We start from the raw sequence: 16,445 nt of genomic DNA on the forward strand, positions 1-16,445 counted from the left end.
ACTGGAGAAGAAATACTTTGTTGTGAAAAGGGAAAATAGTTTTCATACATAAACTATTTATGGGAGAATAGACCAGGTTCAATGGTACAAATTACTAATGTCAGAGAAAAAAATCTGCATACTGTGATCTTGTAAAGAGTAAGTCAGGTTTGTTGGCTGAATTCTTACAGGTTTTTGTTGTGGTAGCAGTTGGATTTTAAGTTGAAAGCTGCAGAACGAAACTATTCAATATCCTAAGGAAACACCTATTAGAAACACACTTGGTTTGCTGTTTACCTGGATATTTAAGGGCACGACAAAATTTTAAAGAGCCTGTCAAGAGTAAAGAATAATAGAAAGGCTATAGTGTCCTCTCTTCTTACATAATTTTATTAAGTGCTTTCAGTGCCCCATTTTGCAACAGATGTTTCTATTTCATTTAGGGAAAAAGAGAATAATTGTCAATGTGCTAGGAATTTCAGGCTTGGGATGATTCAACAGGCTTGTTCTGACTATTTATATGACTCTGAACAAACATGAATCATCTAAAATACTTTCTGTTCTTTGAACTGAGATTTTTTTTCACAAAGTGCTGGTTGAATTAAACTACAAATGAAACCAAATTTTTATCACATTCTGAAAAAGGTATATTTCTTCCTTTCCACTTGCAGCAAATTGACAAGGCAAATTGACAGAAAGCAGAATGTAGAATCTCAGCATCCAGGATACCTTTTGTTTTCTTTTCTTTTAAATATTTGCTGTTCTGTATTCTGGTCATATTGGTAAATTGTCAACATATTTTCCAGGGTGGAAAAATCCCTATCAGGTGGACCGCTCCTGAAGCTATAGCTTACCGGAAGTTCTCTTCGGCAAGCGATGCATGGAGCTATGGGATTGTAATGTGGGAGGTGATGTCCTATGGTGAGAGACCATACTGGGAGATGTCCAACCAGGATGTAAGTACTGCCAAGGACTAATCTGCAAGTTGTTGAAATGTTCATTGAAAAGGATTGTCACTCCCATGCCCTGCTTTGCTTTCTCATTCACTTTCTAGGCTGGAACCTCAACTTATTTAAATCAACACAACTCTATCAACTTCATTAATTTATGAAACCTGAAGACCTGGCCCTCTATAACTAAAACCTTGACTAGCTTCCTCCTATGGATTAAAGACATATTACAAACAGTTGTAGCCAGCTTGCCAGGTTCTGATGCTGACTGTATGTGGCTTTCACCCAAATCCCTGGAAATCTGCATCAGATACACAAGTTGATGCAGTTCTCAGTCAAGCTATAAATCAAAACTTGAGGGAATACTGGAACTATTCTGATGATAAAGTTCACCTATTATCTCCAGTACAGTCCGACAGTACCCTTCAACGGGCATACATGGTTAAATTCTAAAAGACATAAGCTGCCATAAGAAATGTATTTGCTAATTCTCCTTTCTAAGAATTAAATGCATCCTGTTTCCCTTAAAAACTATGTATAGGCTTAACCATAGTGCAGGACAATAGTCCTCCCTCATAACAAAGTTAGTTTTTCTCTGACTTTTTTTTACAAAAGTTGTGGCCAAAAAAGCCTTCCCAATTAAAAAAAATCACATTTGCTTCTAGTAAAATTGAAGGCTTGTCCTAGAAAATGAAGCATGGGAAAGGAGGAATGATTTTTTTCTTCACCACAATTTAAATTTTCATTAATTCTCTTGTTTGATGGATCCCCATGACAGCTCAAACTGGTATACTCAGTCTTCACACCAGCCATCAATCTCTATGTCAAAATGCAGAATATCAGCCAACCCATCTTAACCTCTCTCATATATGTGCCTAGAATACCTCTGCGTTGGTTCTGAAGAGCTGAGAAGACTTTTCCCAGATGGCTGTTTTTATATTGTTGCTAAGCTATTCAGTTGTTCAAGTCTGGTTGCTTGTTAAGGCTGATCAGTCATTTGGGGATAAGGATCTGAATGAGATTTTCATTAAAGAAACATCATTTCAGAGCGTTTCAGGAAGAAAGGGGAAAAAAAAACAACCAAAACCACCTAAACCAGAAAAGACTAGCAGAACTAACAAGGCCTTATTTCCTTTAGATTTGTACTCTACAGCCTCACCAATACTATAATCCTACTTCTCTCCAGCTTTTCTCTTGTGAGTTTAGTCTTTGGAATTAGACCAACTCTCCTGTACATCGTTCTCCCCTGACAATGCCTAGAGCCTCCATCCCCTGCTCCACACATCTACCTGCCAGCAGCCCAGCTCCCTGCTGTGCTCCTTAATTAACACTAAGTATGGGACAATACACGCTGTGCCTGGTTTTGAGCTATGCTTCTAGTAACTGACCAGGCAGTGGTGGCTGGTTGGCCATCTGAAGAGAACAAGGAACCACTGAGCTGAAGTAGACCTTTTTCTTCAGTAGAGACATTATTTTGGTACTATCTGAACTATAAACACATCATTAATCTACTGTGAAATCAGCAGAGAAGCCCAGTAGGCTCAATTCTCTTTCCCACAGCTAGCAATCTGTTGGCATTTGAGATGCCCTAGAGTAACTAAGATCTCTGCATGCGGCTGACGCAGGATGTGCAGGAGACCTGAGTTCTTTTGGAGCAACAACTGAAGGCTGGGCAGGATACCTTAGGGAGTGTAAAATTAGACACCTATGCCTAGACAACTGAATTAAGGCTACTTTTTCCCTGGACCACAGTGTGAAATCAGCTGTGTACAGATTTCTCATATATTTAAGCCTCTGTGTCCTACAACCAACTTTATACTTCTGCCAGCTGCTCACACAACTTATTTAATTTGATTCAAATAGGCCAATGGGTTCAAATTTAATAAAAGAGGATGAACAGGCAGACTCCAACTAACAATATGAGTACCCCAGCTATTTCCTTGCCTGAACTGAGAGCCACTTACCAGCTCCTAGACTACCATAGCTTGCAAACACCTATGTTTGCAACTGCATTGCAGTGGCAAACTGCCATTGTTTTCCTTAAAAAGCTCCTTTGTAAGATGTGGTGGTTCAGGAACTGACTGCTAAGGAGCTGGGACATCACTTCAGCCTTGCAATAGCAGAAGGGGCTATTCTTGAGCTAGTCTTCCGCTCAGAAGCAAAGCTGAACACAGCCACGGCAATATGAGCCTGTTCATCATTAGTATGCTGTTGCAAAACGTGATTACTCTGCATTGCATGGAATGCACTTTGTATCAAAATGCATATATAGACTCAAATTTTCTGCCTTCCTAAACTAAGAGATGCAATAGTTAGTTTCACTGTGAGCCTTCATTTAAGGGGAGATTGAACAGAACAAGAAATGGGGAAAAAGGTACTAGCAAATCACAGAATCTACTCCAGCCTCCCTGCTCAAGCTGGGTCCGCTAAAACAGTTTGCTCAGGGCTGTCTCCAATCAGGTTTTGACTGTCTCCAAGGATGGAGACTCTACAACCTTTCTGGGCAACCTGTGCCAATCACCTGCACAACAGAAAAGTGTTTTCTTACGTTTTGATGGAATTTCATGGTTTTCAGTTTGTGCCCATTGCCTCTTGTCCACGCAAAGCTTTCTGAGTAGTAAGTACAATGTCCACATGTGCCTTTACAAGCAAGGCTCACTGGGCAGTTACTTTTTCCCTTCCATCCCCATTAGCACTGCCTGGTTGAGGGACTGTGCCTAATCATAAAAGCAGCAACGTCTCACAGTCCATTCTGCTATTGCCCCTGTCAGTTGCCACTGGCACATCCTCTGAGCGTATCATGGGCAATAGTCTTTTGCCTGGCTTTCCTTCCCATATAACTGGTATTTCGTTTCTCCCTTCCCTCTGCAGCACCCCATTCAGGGCTGGTTTGTTTAGAGATTAAAGAAGCCTATGAAGCCAGATACACTTCTGAACAAAGTTGGCCCTGCCTTGGTGCCTGGCTTCTGTGCAGTGACAGTGCTTCCAGCTGCAGTGTCACCTCTCCATAACTCTGCCTCTGCCCCTCATCTTGCCACTCTGCTTATCTAGCTGCAGGTGATGGGCAGCTGGTAGTGACTACAGCTCGAGGAGCTGGAGGGAAGAGGATGCTTTTTTGCTGTATCATTGTGTCTCAGTCATGCGATCTTGTGCTACGACATCGGGAATTTCAGTCTCTATTCTAGTTGTGAGTGATTTCATCTGGTGTTGGGTTAACTCTCTATGAGGAACCCAACTGCCATCACCTCTTTTACTTCTCCTGTAATCGTAATCCTTCTCCTCATGCTGGTTGCATTACCAGCCCAGCTCTTGACTCTCCCACTGCTGTTACCACTAACTGGGAATAGGGGGAGAGACTTTCTATTAAGTCCATTCGGCCCCACTATTCACCTCCTGGGAAGAGGGTTTGAATGACCTGTAGGACCCTCACATAGAGCCCAAGTCACCAGGTGAGTAGTGCGCAACACAGACCTTAATGCCAGCTGCCTCTCCCTTTCTTTAAGGCTGGCTTCAGCCTGTTCTCTTCCCCTCTATCACAGCCCCCAATGTATCTATTCAAGGCCATGCCAGCAGTAAGAATTCATAAAGCAACCCCTCCGTTTAGATTATATTAAGTATTCTGCTACAGCACAAGGATAGCAACATTTAATTACTCCTACATCCGAAATACAAGTATCTGTTAATACAGAATAATGATGCGGGCCCTATGGGTGCTGCTTATGCTAATGATGCTGACTCCTGGGGGCTTTCCCTGCAGTTCAGCAACGCACAGCACAAAGGACTCCTTTTCTCTGGAGCCCTACCCACAGGCTTTCAGTGCCAAAATGTTAACAGTGAGTACCTGTGACCTTCTAAATACATGTAGTGACTCTAAATGTCATTGGGAAATTTCAAGTTATTAGACATATTGTAACGCTTACTTTGCTGGATATTGGGACATATGTTTTAGTACAACAAATTACCCTGAATTCACATGAGCTTGTTTTGCAGAAATAATAGGACTTCCCAAAGGTCAGTGATACTGTACATATGGCAGGGAAAGTAACAGAGAGGGGCAGGCACTAAACAGATTCATAAAAGACATTATGCGAACAACTGTTGAACTGTTGTCTTGCATAAGTATAGTCAGAGGTTCTGCGACAGCAAAATATCTGGCAACATTAACATTACAACACTTACTGTGTTTTGATCATAATAAAACTCTTCTCTAGTTAGCAATAAAATCTTTATTGAATTACGTGGGTTTTTGTAAAGTACCAAAAGTTTTCCAAGTATAAACTTCACAGAGCCAGGTCTATTTTCACAGAATCACAGAATCAACCAGGTTGGAAGAGACCTCAGGGATCATCGAGTCCAACCGTTGCCCTGACACCGCCATGTCAACTAGACCATGGCACTAAGTGCCATGTCCAGTCTTTTCTTAAACACATCCAGAGATGGTGACTCCACCACCTCCCTGGGCAGCCCATTCCAATGTCTAATAACCCTTTCTGAGAAGAAATTCTTCCTAATGTCCAACCTGAACCTCCCCTGGCGAAGCTTGAGGGTGTGTCCTCTTGTCCTATCGCTAGTTGCCCGGGAGAAGAGGCCGACTCCCACTCCGCTACAACCTCCCTTCAGGTAGTTGTAGACTGCAATAAGGTCACCTCTGATCCTCCTCTTCTCCAGGCTAAACAACCCCAGCTCCCTCAGCCGTTCCTCGTCGGTCCACATTCCATCTTACAAATTGCTTTTCTAATTAAAAACTTAGGGAAATTAATTCACTTTTTTAGACCATGGCTAAGCAAATGATGTTTTGAGCAGCTGCCGGTTAAATGTTCGTTTCTTACATGCATAACATAGAAGCCAATGATATGCCCACCCCTTCCTGAAGAGAGGCAACGCTAGGGAAAGTGAGTTCAGCACCGTCTGACACGGTCCCTATTTGCCATGTGAACACATCTTCAGTCAGATGAACAGTAGGGCTGAACTAAATCTACCAAGGGTCTCTTGTCCGACCCCTCAGTCACAGCAATCAAATCACGAGGAGCCAGCACAGGTAGCACAGAGTCCAAGCTGATGCAAAAACAAGTGTTATGCTGATACTCGTCACCTAAATAAACCCAATCTGATTTTCACGGACTACAACTGTTCGCAAGTACCCATCAGGTCTGTGTAAGCTGGAGAGACCCAACACCTCTGCAAATCTAGTGTCCTCTATTTGTATTCTTAAGCAGGGATTTGGAAGCTGAACTCTAGGCAACTGAGTTTGAAAATGTTTGTCATAAATTTTTTAATACTGTACATGGTATAATGTAGAGGCTTAAAAATGTTATTAACTTTGAGAAATGTTCTTGCTTAACTAAATAACCATTTTATTATTGTGGTAAGTCACTTCAGACCTGTGTTGGTGCTGATTAATGCACTTCTTAGATGTGTGGCAGGCACCAGAGGTGTCCATTAATTAGGGCTGCTGTACAGTCTGTCATGTCTTATTGCTTAATTAATAAACATTAGCTAAGATATTGAACTTTCCAAGGAAACTAGTGTACTGATGAACAGACTGTGCTAAGAGACTGGCTTGCTAATGCTCATATGAGGAAAGGAAGATTTATATTCCGTGCATTTGGTTTGTAGAACAGCTGTGAGTGAAGTCTACTGGGACACCTGTTAGAGGCCACTGTATAAATTAGTGCATGTTGCAGAACTACAGTATTCAAAAAAAAAAGAATATTTAATGGATTGTAATCAATATGCAAGAAAACTACTGTAGCAAGCAGAATAGAACTCCTTACACTTATGCAAGATTCTTGTAATAGTAAAAATAACTTACCCTAATATAGTTCTTTCAACCCACAGATATCAAAACACTTGGCAGGCACCTCTGTACCATGCGGCATGAGCAGCTGCCTCTCCCTCCTGGTAGATTTTTCAGATGTCAGCAGGACAACATCCCTTTGGACTTTCTTCTGTCTCAGTCTTATTAAAAAATCTGTCAGTTAACTTTCGAAAGCAAAAATCTGTGTTACTGTTAATAATGAAACTAACAGAAAGATTACAGCTTAATCTTCAGATGCCATTTTTGCCAATTTCAAATGATTCTGAAACTAAACATGCATAAATTTTATGTTGAAGTCCATAAAACATTTTTCAGATAATTTTGGTATCTTAATTAATATTTAACTCTGTCTTTAACCTTTACAGCTATGTCTAACATCAAACAAAAATTATAAAATGTATTTAACAAGTTCCAGTGTTCAATATCTGTGTACAAAAATACATAAAAAGAATGGTCCCATTTATAAACATAAAAGCCTAAGCATTAAATAGCACAGAAATAACTAATTATTAAATTTTTAAAATATTCCCTTTCCCCTATAGTTTATATTCTCACCTGACAAAAAGATTTACTTGTAAAAATACAGCCTGCCCACTTTGCTCACCTTAATGCTGACCCACAAGACCTTCTGAAGAGTTTTAAACATACACGTTGCTGAAACCTACAGCCTCTTTCTTAGCATTTGATTGCAGCGCAGAATATTTGCATGTTTTCCTCCTTTTCATACCCATCAAGTGCTCATCACAAAACCAGACCTAGACAGCAGTAATCAGCCTTTTTGTTAGCAGACTCAGGGCTTCCTATGTACAGAAACTAAGCTAATGCTCCTAACCTTTCGGGTTGAAATAGACGGGACGTTGATTTGCCGATGTGGAAAGAGTTATGCTGATGGCTAGAGCCATTGCTATATCGTTCTTGTAGAAACAGACATTTAGACCCTTTCACGATTAATGTGGTGCTTCTTCAACCTTAAACTGGCAAGGAAAAAGGCATTTTAAAGATGTTAACATATATAATCTTTACATATTACATAATATATAATCACATATTACCAAGAAAAATGTAATACTTCTTCACTTTTAGGTATATGGGTATTTAGTTTCTCTGTTTAGAGATAGGTGCTGTGCAAGCAGCAAAGCAGGAGCAGAGAATAAGGAACTAAAAAGCTCTAATTCTTCCTTTGAGACTTGATTCCCATTGCATTATTAAACACTTCACATCTTTATTCTAGCTTCTCAGACTCTAAAAATAATAGTTGCCTCACAAGGGATACTAATGAGGCAGTATTTTCAATTTATTTTTAAAAAAGTGCTGGTATTAATGAGAAATTATAATTATCCCAGTACCAGCTGGCATTTTTCTTCATACTGAAATATTCCTTTTGAACAAGAGAGGAAACAAAATGCACTGTAACTTCTTTTTCAAAGAGGTGGTAAAATAGAGTGTGTCAGAGAACATATAATATCTGGAAACTTGTAGTTGCTTTTGGGTTTTTTTCCTGAATAATTTATTTCAGAAAAACCTCATCAGCTCTCTATTGTTGTCGAGTGAATGCTATATCTCATAAAAGTAGAGAAGCTTTTCCTTTGCTTTAAAAACAAAATGCCTTTCAGAAATTAATCATTTGCAACAGGTACAGTAAAGACTATGATGTCTGCATTTCTGGGCTGCTAAAGATTGCCTCTTCAGGGACAAGTATCAGCTAAGCTATACCCTACACTGTAACAAGTACTCGTGTTTTATTAAGCCACTTTGGACAGACTGCTTGAGACACATATTTCTGACAGTTTTGTGAATAAAATTTCATGCACGTGGGGTTGAATCTCACCCATCCTGAGTCTGCAACAGGAGCAATCTGGGGGCATATTCATCGTTAGGAGGCACGAGTTTGGAGGAAATATTTCTCTTGTCAGTCATCCTGAGGATTTTCTTTTTCCTATGGCAGCCATTTCGACAGCCCAGATTTTGGACCACTGAATTAAGTTGACTTGGTGGTGTCAGGGCAATGGTTGGACTTGATGATCCCAGAGGTCTCTTCCAACCTGATTGATTCTGTGATTCTGTAAATCCCAGGGAGATAAACAAGTAGCCAGAAAGGCAGGTGGAAGGATTATCATATTGACATATCATTTACTGCTAGATATCACCTCTGTATGGGCATGGCCAGTGCTGTCTGCACGTATGTAATCCATCAATACTCACAGGTGCATAAAATTCAGAGATCTCTATGGCAAATAATGCTGCCTTTGGAGTAGCCTGTACTCCCCAGTGCTGTTGCTGATGGGTCTGAAACTTAGCCCATGCAAATCCAATTCCCTGCCACGTTGCAAACACTTGTTTTTCATGTGTAGGTGTTTCTGCCAAGAGGGCTATACACTATAGGACCAAGTCACCTCATTTTATGAAACTCAGATACCCAGCTGTGTACAGCTACAAGAGTCTTGTTCCATTCTCTACCATGCCATGAGGGAGAGCTAAGGTCCTAATGTAGCTTCATTACTCTTATTTATTTGCATAATGCTTGCAGCGTAAGCATTAGGCATTGCTAAATGGAACCAACAACATTAATTCAGAATTCAAAAAGAGGACGAGGATATATTCCAGGATAACAAGTTTGAATATATTGAAGCTACAGCTAGCGCTATGAAACATTGATTTGCTGTAAACAGTTTAATGCACCCTCTTCCAGCTGCATTAATATGTCTGCAGCATGTACATACATCTGTGTTAAAATGATAAATGGCTCCTAAAGCAGAGTGGGTATAAATACCATAGGTATGTTTCTTATAAGTGCAGTGTATTATTATAAATATTGTGTACGATCATTTGTACTTTAGAGAACATTTAGCACTGGTTGGATTTTTATGTGGAAGGGTTGGTCTTTCTCGTAGCTTTGTTTTTGATCAACAGTGTATTCTTTCCATTCTTTTATATACAAGAAATCCTGTGTCGTTTCTATCATCATCCCCGCTGTTACCACCACTCATTTCAGAACCTAGTAACCTTTTCTCTTGCTTTTTAAATGTTACATAGAATGAATCCAGCCACCTTTTCATGGACCTTATCTACTTTTGCTACCTCCTATCACACAGGGCTGAAAATGTCCTTTTCAGACAATGTTTTTTGTTACCAGTGCTACTATAAACAAGCTTCCCTTCAACTCTGAACAAATGTAATTTATCATACATGTGATTTATCTGTGACATCAGATCTGTTTCTTTCCAAATCCTGACCTGTTTTCTACATCTGCTGAATCTGAAAGTTTTACTCACTTTAGGGTATACAGTAACACCATCATTTTATTAACTTTTGTTTAGTCGTAAACAGCTTGGACACCCAGGTTTCTGAGAGAGACTGCACAAAATAATGTTGTGCTTTGCTGTAACTCAGTGTGAGGGACGTTGCCTGAATTAATCAGACTCTTACCAATCAGCAGAAACATATTATCACCAAGTAAATCTTCCAGGTGCTGCAATGTGCATTTGTAGTGCTTGATTGTATCACGACATTGCCACACACTAACACACTGCCAGGATGCAAATATTACAGCATCTCGGCATGCAGTGGCCATACAAGGTTAGTTTGTGGCCCTGTGACTCCATTCAGTACAACATCGACCCGCAGGCGGATGAAGATAGGGATACTGGTTAGTTCTTCCCTCTTCTCCTCCTTTCTTGGCTGTTTGAAGAGGATGGCTGGAGAGCCTAAAAAAGTTCCTACTGTGTTTCATATGCCTACAAAATACTTCGCATCTCCTCTGGTCACACGCCTGCCTGTCCCAATTCCCTGAGTGAAGCCCCAGCAATGCATAAAGTGAGGGTGGCTGTGCCATTAATTGTCCCTGGTTTCTAATTGTCAACTTTACACTGTCCTTTCAGCATTTAACTCTAGTGCCCAGTAATCATATGCATTGTATTTCTTTAGGTTATACTGTCTATTGAAGAAGGCTACAGGCTTCCAGCTCCCATGGGCTGCCCAGCTTCTCTTCACCAGCTAATGCTCCACTGCTGGCAAAAGGAGAGGAACCACCGTCCAAAATTTAGCGACATTGTCACCTTCCTAGACAAACTGATCCGCAACCCAAGCACCCTTCACACCCTAGTGGAGGACATACTTGTGTAAGACTCTTTTTGGTACTTTTTTTTTATAACATATGGTGGCTATCATTAGATGTTTTAGGGCATTAAGTAGGGGTGGGAGAGAGCTGCAAAGGTCTGAATTCACAAAGTTATGGGGGTTCAAATAACTTTAAGCCCCTTTTAAGTTTTGCTTTATTGTTAATAAACTGTTGTGTAAGGACTTTTTTCCTCAAGTCATGCAGATTATATTAGGCATTTTTCTTTTTTTTTTTGTCTGAGCTCTGTTTGTGCACTGTCTATCCTTAATCTTTGTGAATCTCTCTGTTCATTTTTTTCCTGCTTCTCCTATGTGCTTGTTTTCTCTTTGTAATTGTTTTCCTCTATTCAACAGCCTGTCTCTCTGTCTGACAGTACTCAAGCAACTTCTGAACTGCCTTGGAGTAATTTCCTGCAGAAAGTAGTTGTGTCTTAGCTTGCTAAATCTTGATTTATCTGCAGAAGAATGGCAACAGTGACCAAATAAGAGATTATGCTATTACCATTCCACAACAAATTTTTGATGGTGTTGCCCAAAGTTTTTTCCATTAATAATATTACAGAAATGAATGCAGCCACAGGAGAAGCAAGGCTGTGGTGGAAGAATTTGTCAATTTTTGTAGGCTTGTTGATCCAAGCTACCCCTGGATATCAGCTGAAATCAGTGAAGGTCCAGGTAGCCTCACTCTCTTCATGAGGTGAAATTCACCTTAAGATAAAGGTGCTTTCATGGAGACCCCCTGGGTTTATAAGGGGTTCTCAAGGCCTGGGTGGGTCTTGCTGGGAACCTCAGTGGGTTAAGAGGGGTTTTTTGTATGCTTTGGAGAAGGGCTGAGCAACAAGGCAAAGACTGAGGGTGGTATCTTGCTGTGGCAAAGGCTGAATGGAGAGGTTACTAGGAAAACATAGAGTTAGGGCTACAGCCATTTCATCTACCACAAACTAGTGGGACTTGTGGTATTTAATGCCCATGCACTAGGGTTAGTGGCCTTATGTGTATGTGCATATAAATATACATATATGACTTGCTACTTGTACCTGGGTCACTTTATTTAGCACCAGAACGATGCACTTTTGTCTATTCTTATTTTAAAACATTACTTAAAATCTAAAAGCTTATGCCTGTTTTCTTGCAGTCGAGCTCTTACTGAGCTCACTTGCTTGGGAAAAGCATTCATCTGTGAATGCTTGATGAAGTCAATCTGAATGATTGTTGTGTTACTGTTAACTTAAGAGGTCACCAGTTATTCTATAGAATCATACAATCATAGTGTAATTCAGGTTGGAAGGGACGTTGGTAGGTCTTTAACTGAGGTTTGTACTTAACAGTGTTCTCCTGTCCTTCAGTTTTATCTCTATCATTTTGATAATATGAATGAAAATCAGTGTGTTTAATGTATTTGAATATGTATGGTTGAAACTCGGTATGTTAAGGTACTAGGGTGTGTTGCTTCCTACATTATACATAAGTCATGTTCCATCAGTTAATGTTGGCTGGCTTTTGCTGTCAAAATTTTCATTTTAAAAAATTATATCTTTTTCCTAAAGGCTATCATAAAGCTTTTATAAAGAGCAGTGTGCTTTTTCTGCATTCTGTTCCTACAGTTTCTCTACACAAAATGTACAAAGTCAATGGAAGTTGTGAGCCCTCACCAGTGCGGTACACAACAGAAGACTGGAAATATATGCCCCGAAATTTAAATCTTTTTTTTTTTCCATCTTTCTGTTTCAGTTGTGATACTATTAGGGAAAAGAACTGAAACAGAAATGTAACTAAATTAGCTCCTTCATTTTTATTTGCTACTTTACATAATTCTATGTAAAAGCAAAGATATAAAATGTTATTCTTTTTGCTTCTTTTAGGGTTAGTTTTAGGTTTTGAACACTGTAATCAGAGTGTTCCAATTGCATAATGGTAGAGCAATAAAGACCCATTTGGGGTTTTTTTTGTAGATAAATGTAAAAATCATCTCACAGTGTTTTAATGTTTTTAAGTTGTATCTCATGTTAAATTTTGTTTGTCCTCTACTTTGACTACCATATTTACAAATTATTATCATCCTGAACATGTAAGAACTGTAAAGAAACGCTCTGTGGGAACAAAAATAAGAGCAGTGGGAGAGGTCTGTTCCTCAGTTTGTTAGTGAGCTGCAGTGCTTTAAAAAAAAATGTATTGTTTAAGTAGTGCAACTTGGGAGACTAACATGATTTGTAAGTTTGAGACAATGGGTTAAAGAGATCCACGGTTAAGATCTGACCTTTATTGCTCAGACTCCTCTCTCATTCCTTCTGCCTTCTCATAAAAACAATGTCTACCAGAGTAAATCAAGTGTCATGTTTTGTACTGCTTTGGTAACCTTTGCATTTTGTTTTTACAGAATGACAGATTCACCTGGTGAAGTTCCAGAATATCCTTTGTTTGTTTCAGTCAGTGACTGGCTGGACTCCATAAAAATGGGTCAGTATAAAAATAATTTCATGGCAGCAGGTTTCACAACTTTGGATATGGTTTCAAGAATGAGTATTGAGTAAGTATGTAATCTATTATCCCTACGCTGACTAATCAATCTGAATTTCTTTGGATGCTGCTGTGATATAATTATTGTGATGTATGGAACAGTGCTTTCATTTCCTTTCTTATCTAAGCTAATAAAAGGCAAATACAGTTTTTTACCAAGACGATGCAGGAGAAAAAGGTGATTAAGAGACCCAGAACTGACAGTTTCATTCTGTGACCATACCAACCACTGCCGAAGGCCAGGCAGAAAACATCCTTAAACGTTTCTTAGGGAATCAGTTTTGATCTAGACCACTGGAATCAGTGGCAAAAATCTTTTCTTGCTTTGCCGTGAAAATCATCAAGCCCCTGTCAGTCTTCATGAGGACATTGTTCCACACCTTGCTGCCCTTCTTCAACAATCTCTGACTCCCCTCTATCATTTTTTAAATGAAAACACTGCATGCAGTATATAAGGGTTTGGGCAAACTATGGATTAATATGGTAGCATAATGATACAATCCATTTTGTTCTCTATTCCCTTCCCATTAATTCCTAATCTTTTATTTGATGCTGAGACTATCTGTATAGATAACAGTAATGGTCAGTTAAGAATCAGTAATTTTACATGTGAAGTTAGGACTGTTTTTCTCCCCTATGTATCACTTTACATTCACCTACATTGAATTTCATCTGCTACTTTACGGCATAGTCACTTAGTCTTATAAGATCCTTCTAAAACTGTTCACAGCTGGCCCTTTCCCTTACTGCCCTGAGCAGTTCAGTCTCACCGACTGACTTTTTCACCTCTGTGCTCACCTGTTTTTCCAGAACATTTACTGATTTGTTGAACAGTAACATTCGACACTACCCCAGAATAGTCGCTGCAGGTTTCCATTGATGACTACACTGTAAAACCTGACAACTTATTCCTAAACTTCTGTCTTTAAACCAGTGATTTAGTCACGCAAAGACCTTATTATGCCATAGCTCCTTATTTTTCTTTTAAAGCTTTGACGAGGAATCCTCTCTAAAGCTTTTGGAAATCCAAGTAGGGTGTATGAAATGGATTGCCTTCATCCATATGTATGCTGACTCCTCCATTGGAAACAAATAATTTTATAAAATAGGATTTCTCTTTGCAAAAGCCATAGTGATTCAAGTAGATAATTTATCCAAGCATCCAATAATTCTGTAATTTACTGTAGTTTCTATTATGCCCTGTAATGATTTCAGGCTCACAGGTCTGTAGTTCCCCAGATCTCCCCTGGAAAGTTTTTATTTTGCATGGCACCACTCTCTATGCCTCAGGCACCAAGAAATTTTTAAGCAAGTGGAACAGAGCTGAAACCTCCCTCTCTCACATCCCTGTCAGTAATTTCACTACTTCATCCTTGAACTCTTTTAAAACTCTTGGCTAAATATAGTCTTGTTCTGGAGCGGCGTTGTTGCTTGTTCTTTTCAGTTTGTCCTATAACCTCTCCTGCAGTCACTTCAACTTCAGACAGATCCTCTGACAAGTACTCCATAAAGGTTCTGGTATGCGAGTCACTTCAATTTTTTCCACAGTGAATATCAACTCAAATAATTAATTTAGTCTTCTGAAAGTGGCCAGTCTTTCAGTGCTCTTTTATACCCAAATCATCATTAGTCTCTACAGACACTCTGGCAGGCTTCTTGTACCCCAGTAAGCTTGCAAAAAGAGTTATTATGAGTTTTATTATTAGGTGTCCTTTTCTGGTTGTTCCTCAAGTTCTTTTTTAGCCTGCCTTACTGTGCTTTTACAGATAATCTGCCTAAGGTTATCATCTGTTCTACTTTCTTTCTTTAGATATCACTTCAGCTTTTTGAAAGATTCCTTCTTTCTTCAAATAACCTCTGTTACCCTAGGCCTGCTGGCTTCAGTCTTAGTTTTATCAGGCCTTCCTTGATAAGTGCTATGCATTGTTCCTGCATCTCTAATACCACTCCCCCCTGTAAAGGTTTATTGCCTTAGCTGACTCTTTTTAGCTTCTAAGACGCTCAATATTTTTGTATAGTCCCTGCTGACCTTAAGTGCTGTGTATCATCCCCAATGTGGATGTTAAGCCCAAGCACATAACATTTGCTGCTATCCAGTGGCTCTTCATCTGGAGGATACAGAGCCACGTATCTCGAACTGCAAATCTGAAACTGATAAAGGTCATGCCTCATCCCACAGGCTCCTTTATTAGCTATATCGTCAAACAATTTTTGACTGTATCTAAACAGGCGATGTCTATGCTGTGTCCCAGCATGGGATTTGCACAACTGACAAGGCATATCTGAAGTTTCCTGCTCTTGCCACCTCTGTGATCTTTCTCAGCATATTGCAGTTGGTGATGCTTAGAGAACAGCAGAATTAGTGGATTGTGCTGGATGCTAAGGGCTGTTGACTTCATGCCTGCCAAAGAGTCAGGCTCTGTGAGTGAGCTACCCCTTCTGGGGTGCAGGTCTAGATGAGACAAAAGGAAACGAGGAGGGAAATCTGGGTTGAGCTGGAAGATTCACTGCTATTCTGATCTTTAGACCACCTCTCACCAGAAGCACAGCCTCTGTTATTTCAGTCTCAGGACTGCAAAAGTGAGTGTATCAGCCCTGTTCCTTTGCAGGTATAAGCAGAAAACATTTGCTACTAACACATTACTAAAAATGGGCTATTAGAACCCACCTCTTAGGTTCTTCTCAAGATTTGGAAAAATTGCTTGACCATTAGTATCACAACAGATATCAGTGCTTTAACTACAAGATTATTTTTTTTCCTAAATGGCTGTCTTTAAACAAATTTGGAATTGACAGGTGCAGAAAACTTGAATGTTTGCAGCATTCTTATATGGCCCAGTCAGGAGAGTAAACTGTCCTGAAGTAGAGCAATTCATCATACATTTATAGTCTTTTGTGTGCAAGAGGCTTTACTATACTTGAATCCAAGATGAAACTTTTTATCTTGCAGTGACATTAGAAGAATTGGAGTTGTACTCATTGGACACCAGAGAAGAATAGTCAGCAGTTTACAGACTTTGCGGTTACACATGATGCACGTACAGGAGAAAGGATTTCATGTATGA

General features: G+C 39.7%; 1 protein-coding gene across 2 annotated transcripts in view; it reads left to right on the top strand.

Annotated features, from left to right (window-relative positions):
* EPHA6 (EPH receptor A6) overlaps positions 1-16,445 on the top strand; it is a 524,520-nt gene extending 508,075 nt beyond the window's left edge. For both annotated transcript variants that reach the window (XM_068395269.1, XM_068395270.1), the window contains 4 exons: positions 786-935; positions 10,672-10,865; positions 13,241-13,390; positions 16,331-16,445. In XM_068395269.1, the coding sequence (XP_068251370.1) occupies positions 786-935; positions 10,672-10,865; positions 13,241-13,390; positions 16,331-16,445 (609 nt within the window). The remainder of the gene's footprint in view (positions 1-785; positions 936-10,671; positions 10,866-13,240; positions 13,391-16,330) is intronic.

Source organism: Nyctibius grandis, chromosome 2, assembly GCF_013368605.1.
Source record: "Nyctibius grandis isolate bNycGra1 chromosome 2, bNycGra1.pri, whole genome shotgun sequence".
NCBI lineage: Eukaryota > Metazoa > Chordata > Aves > Nyctibiiformes > Nyctibiidae > Nyctibius > Nyctibius grandis.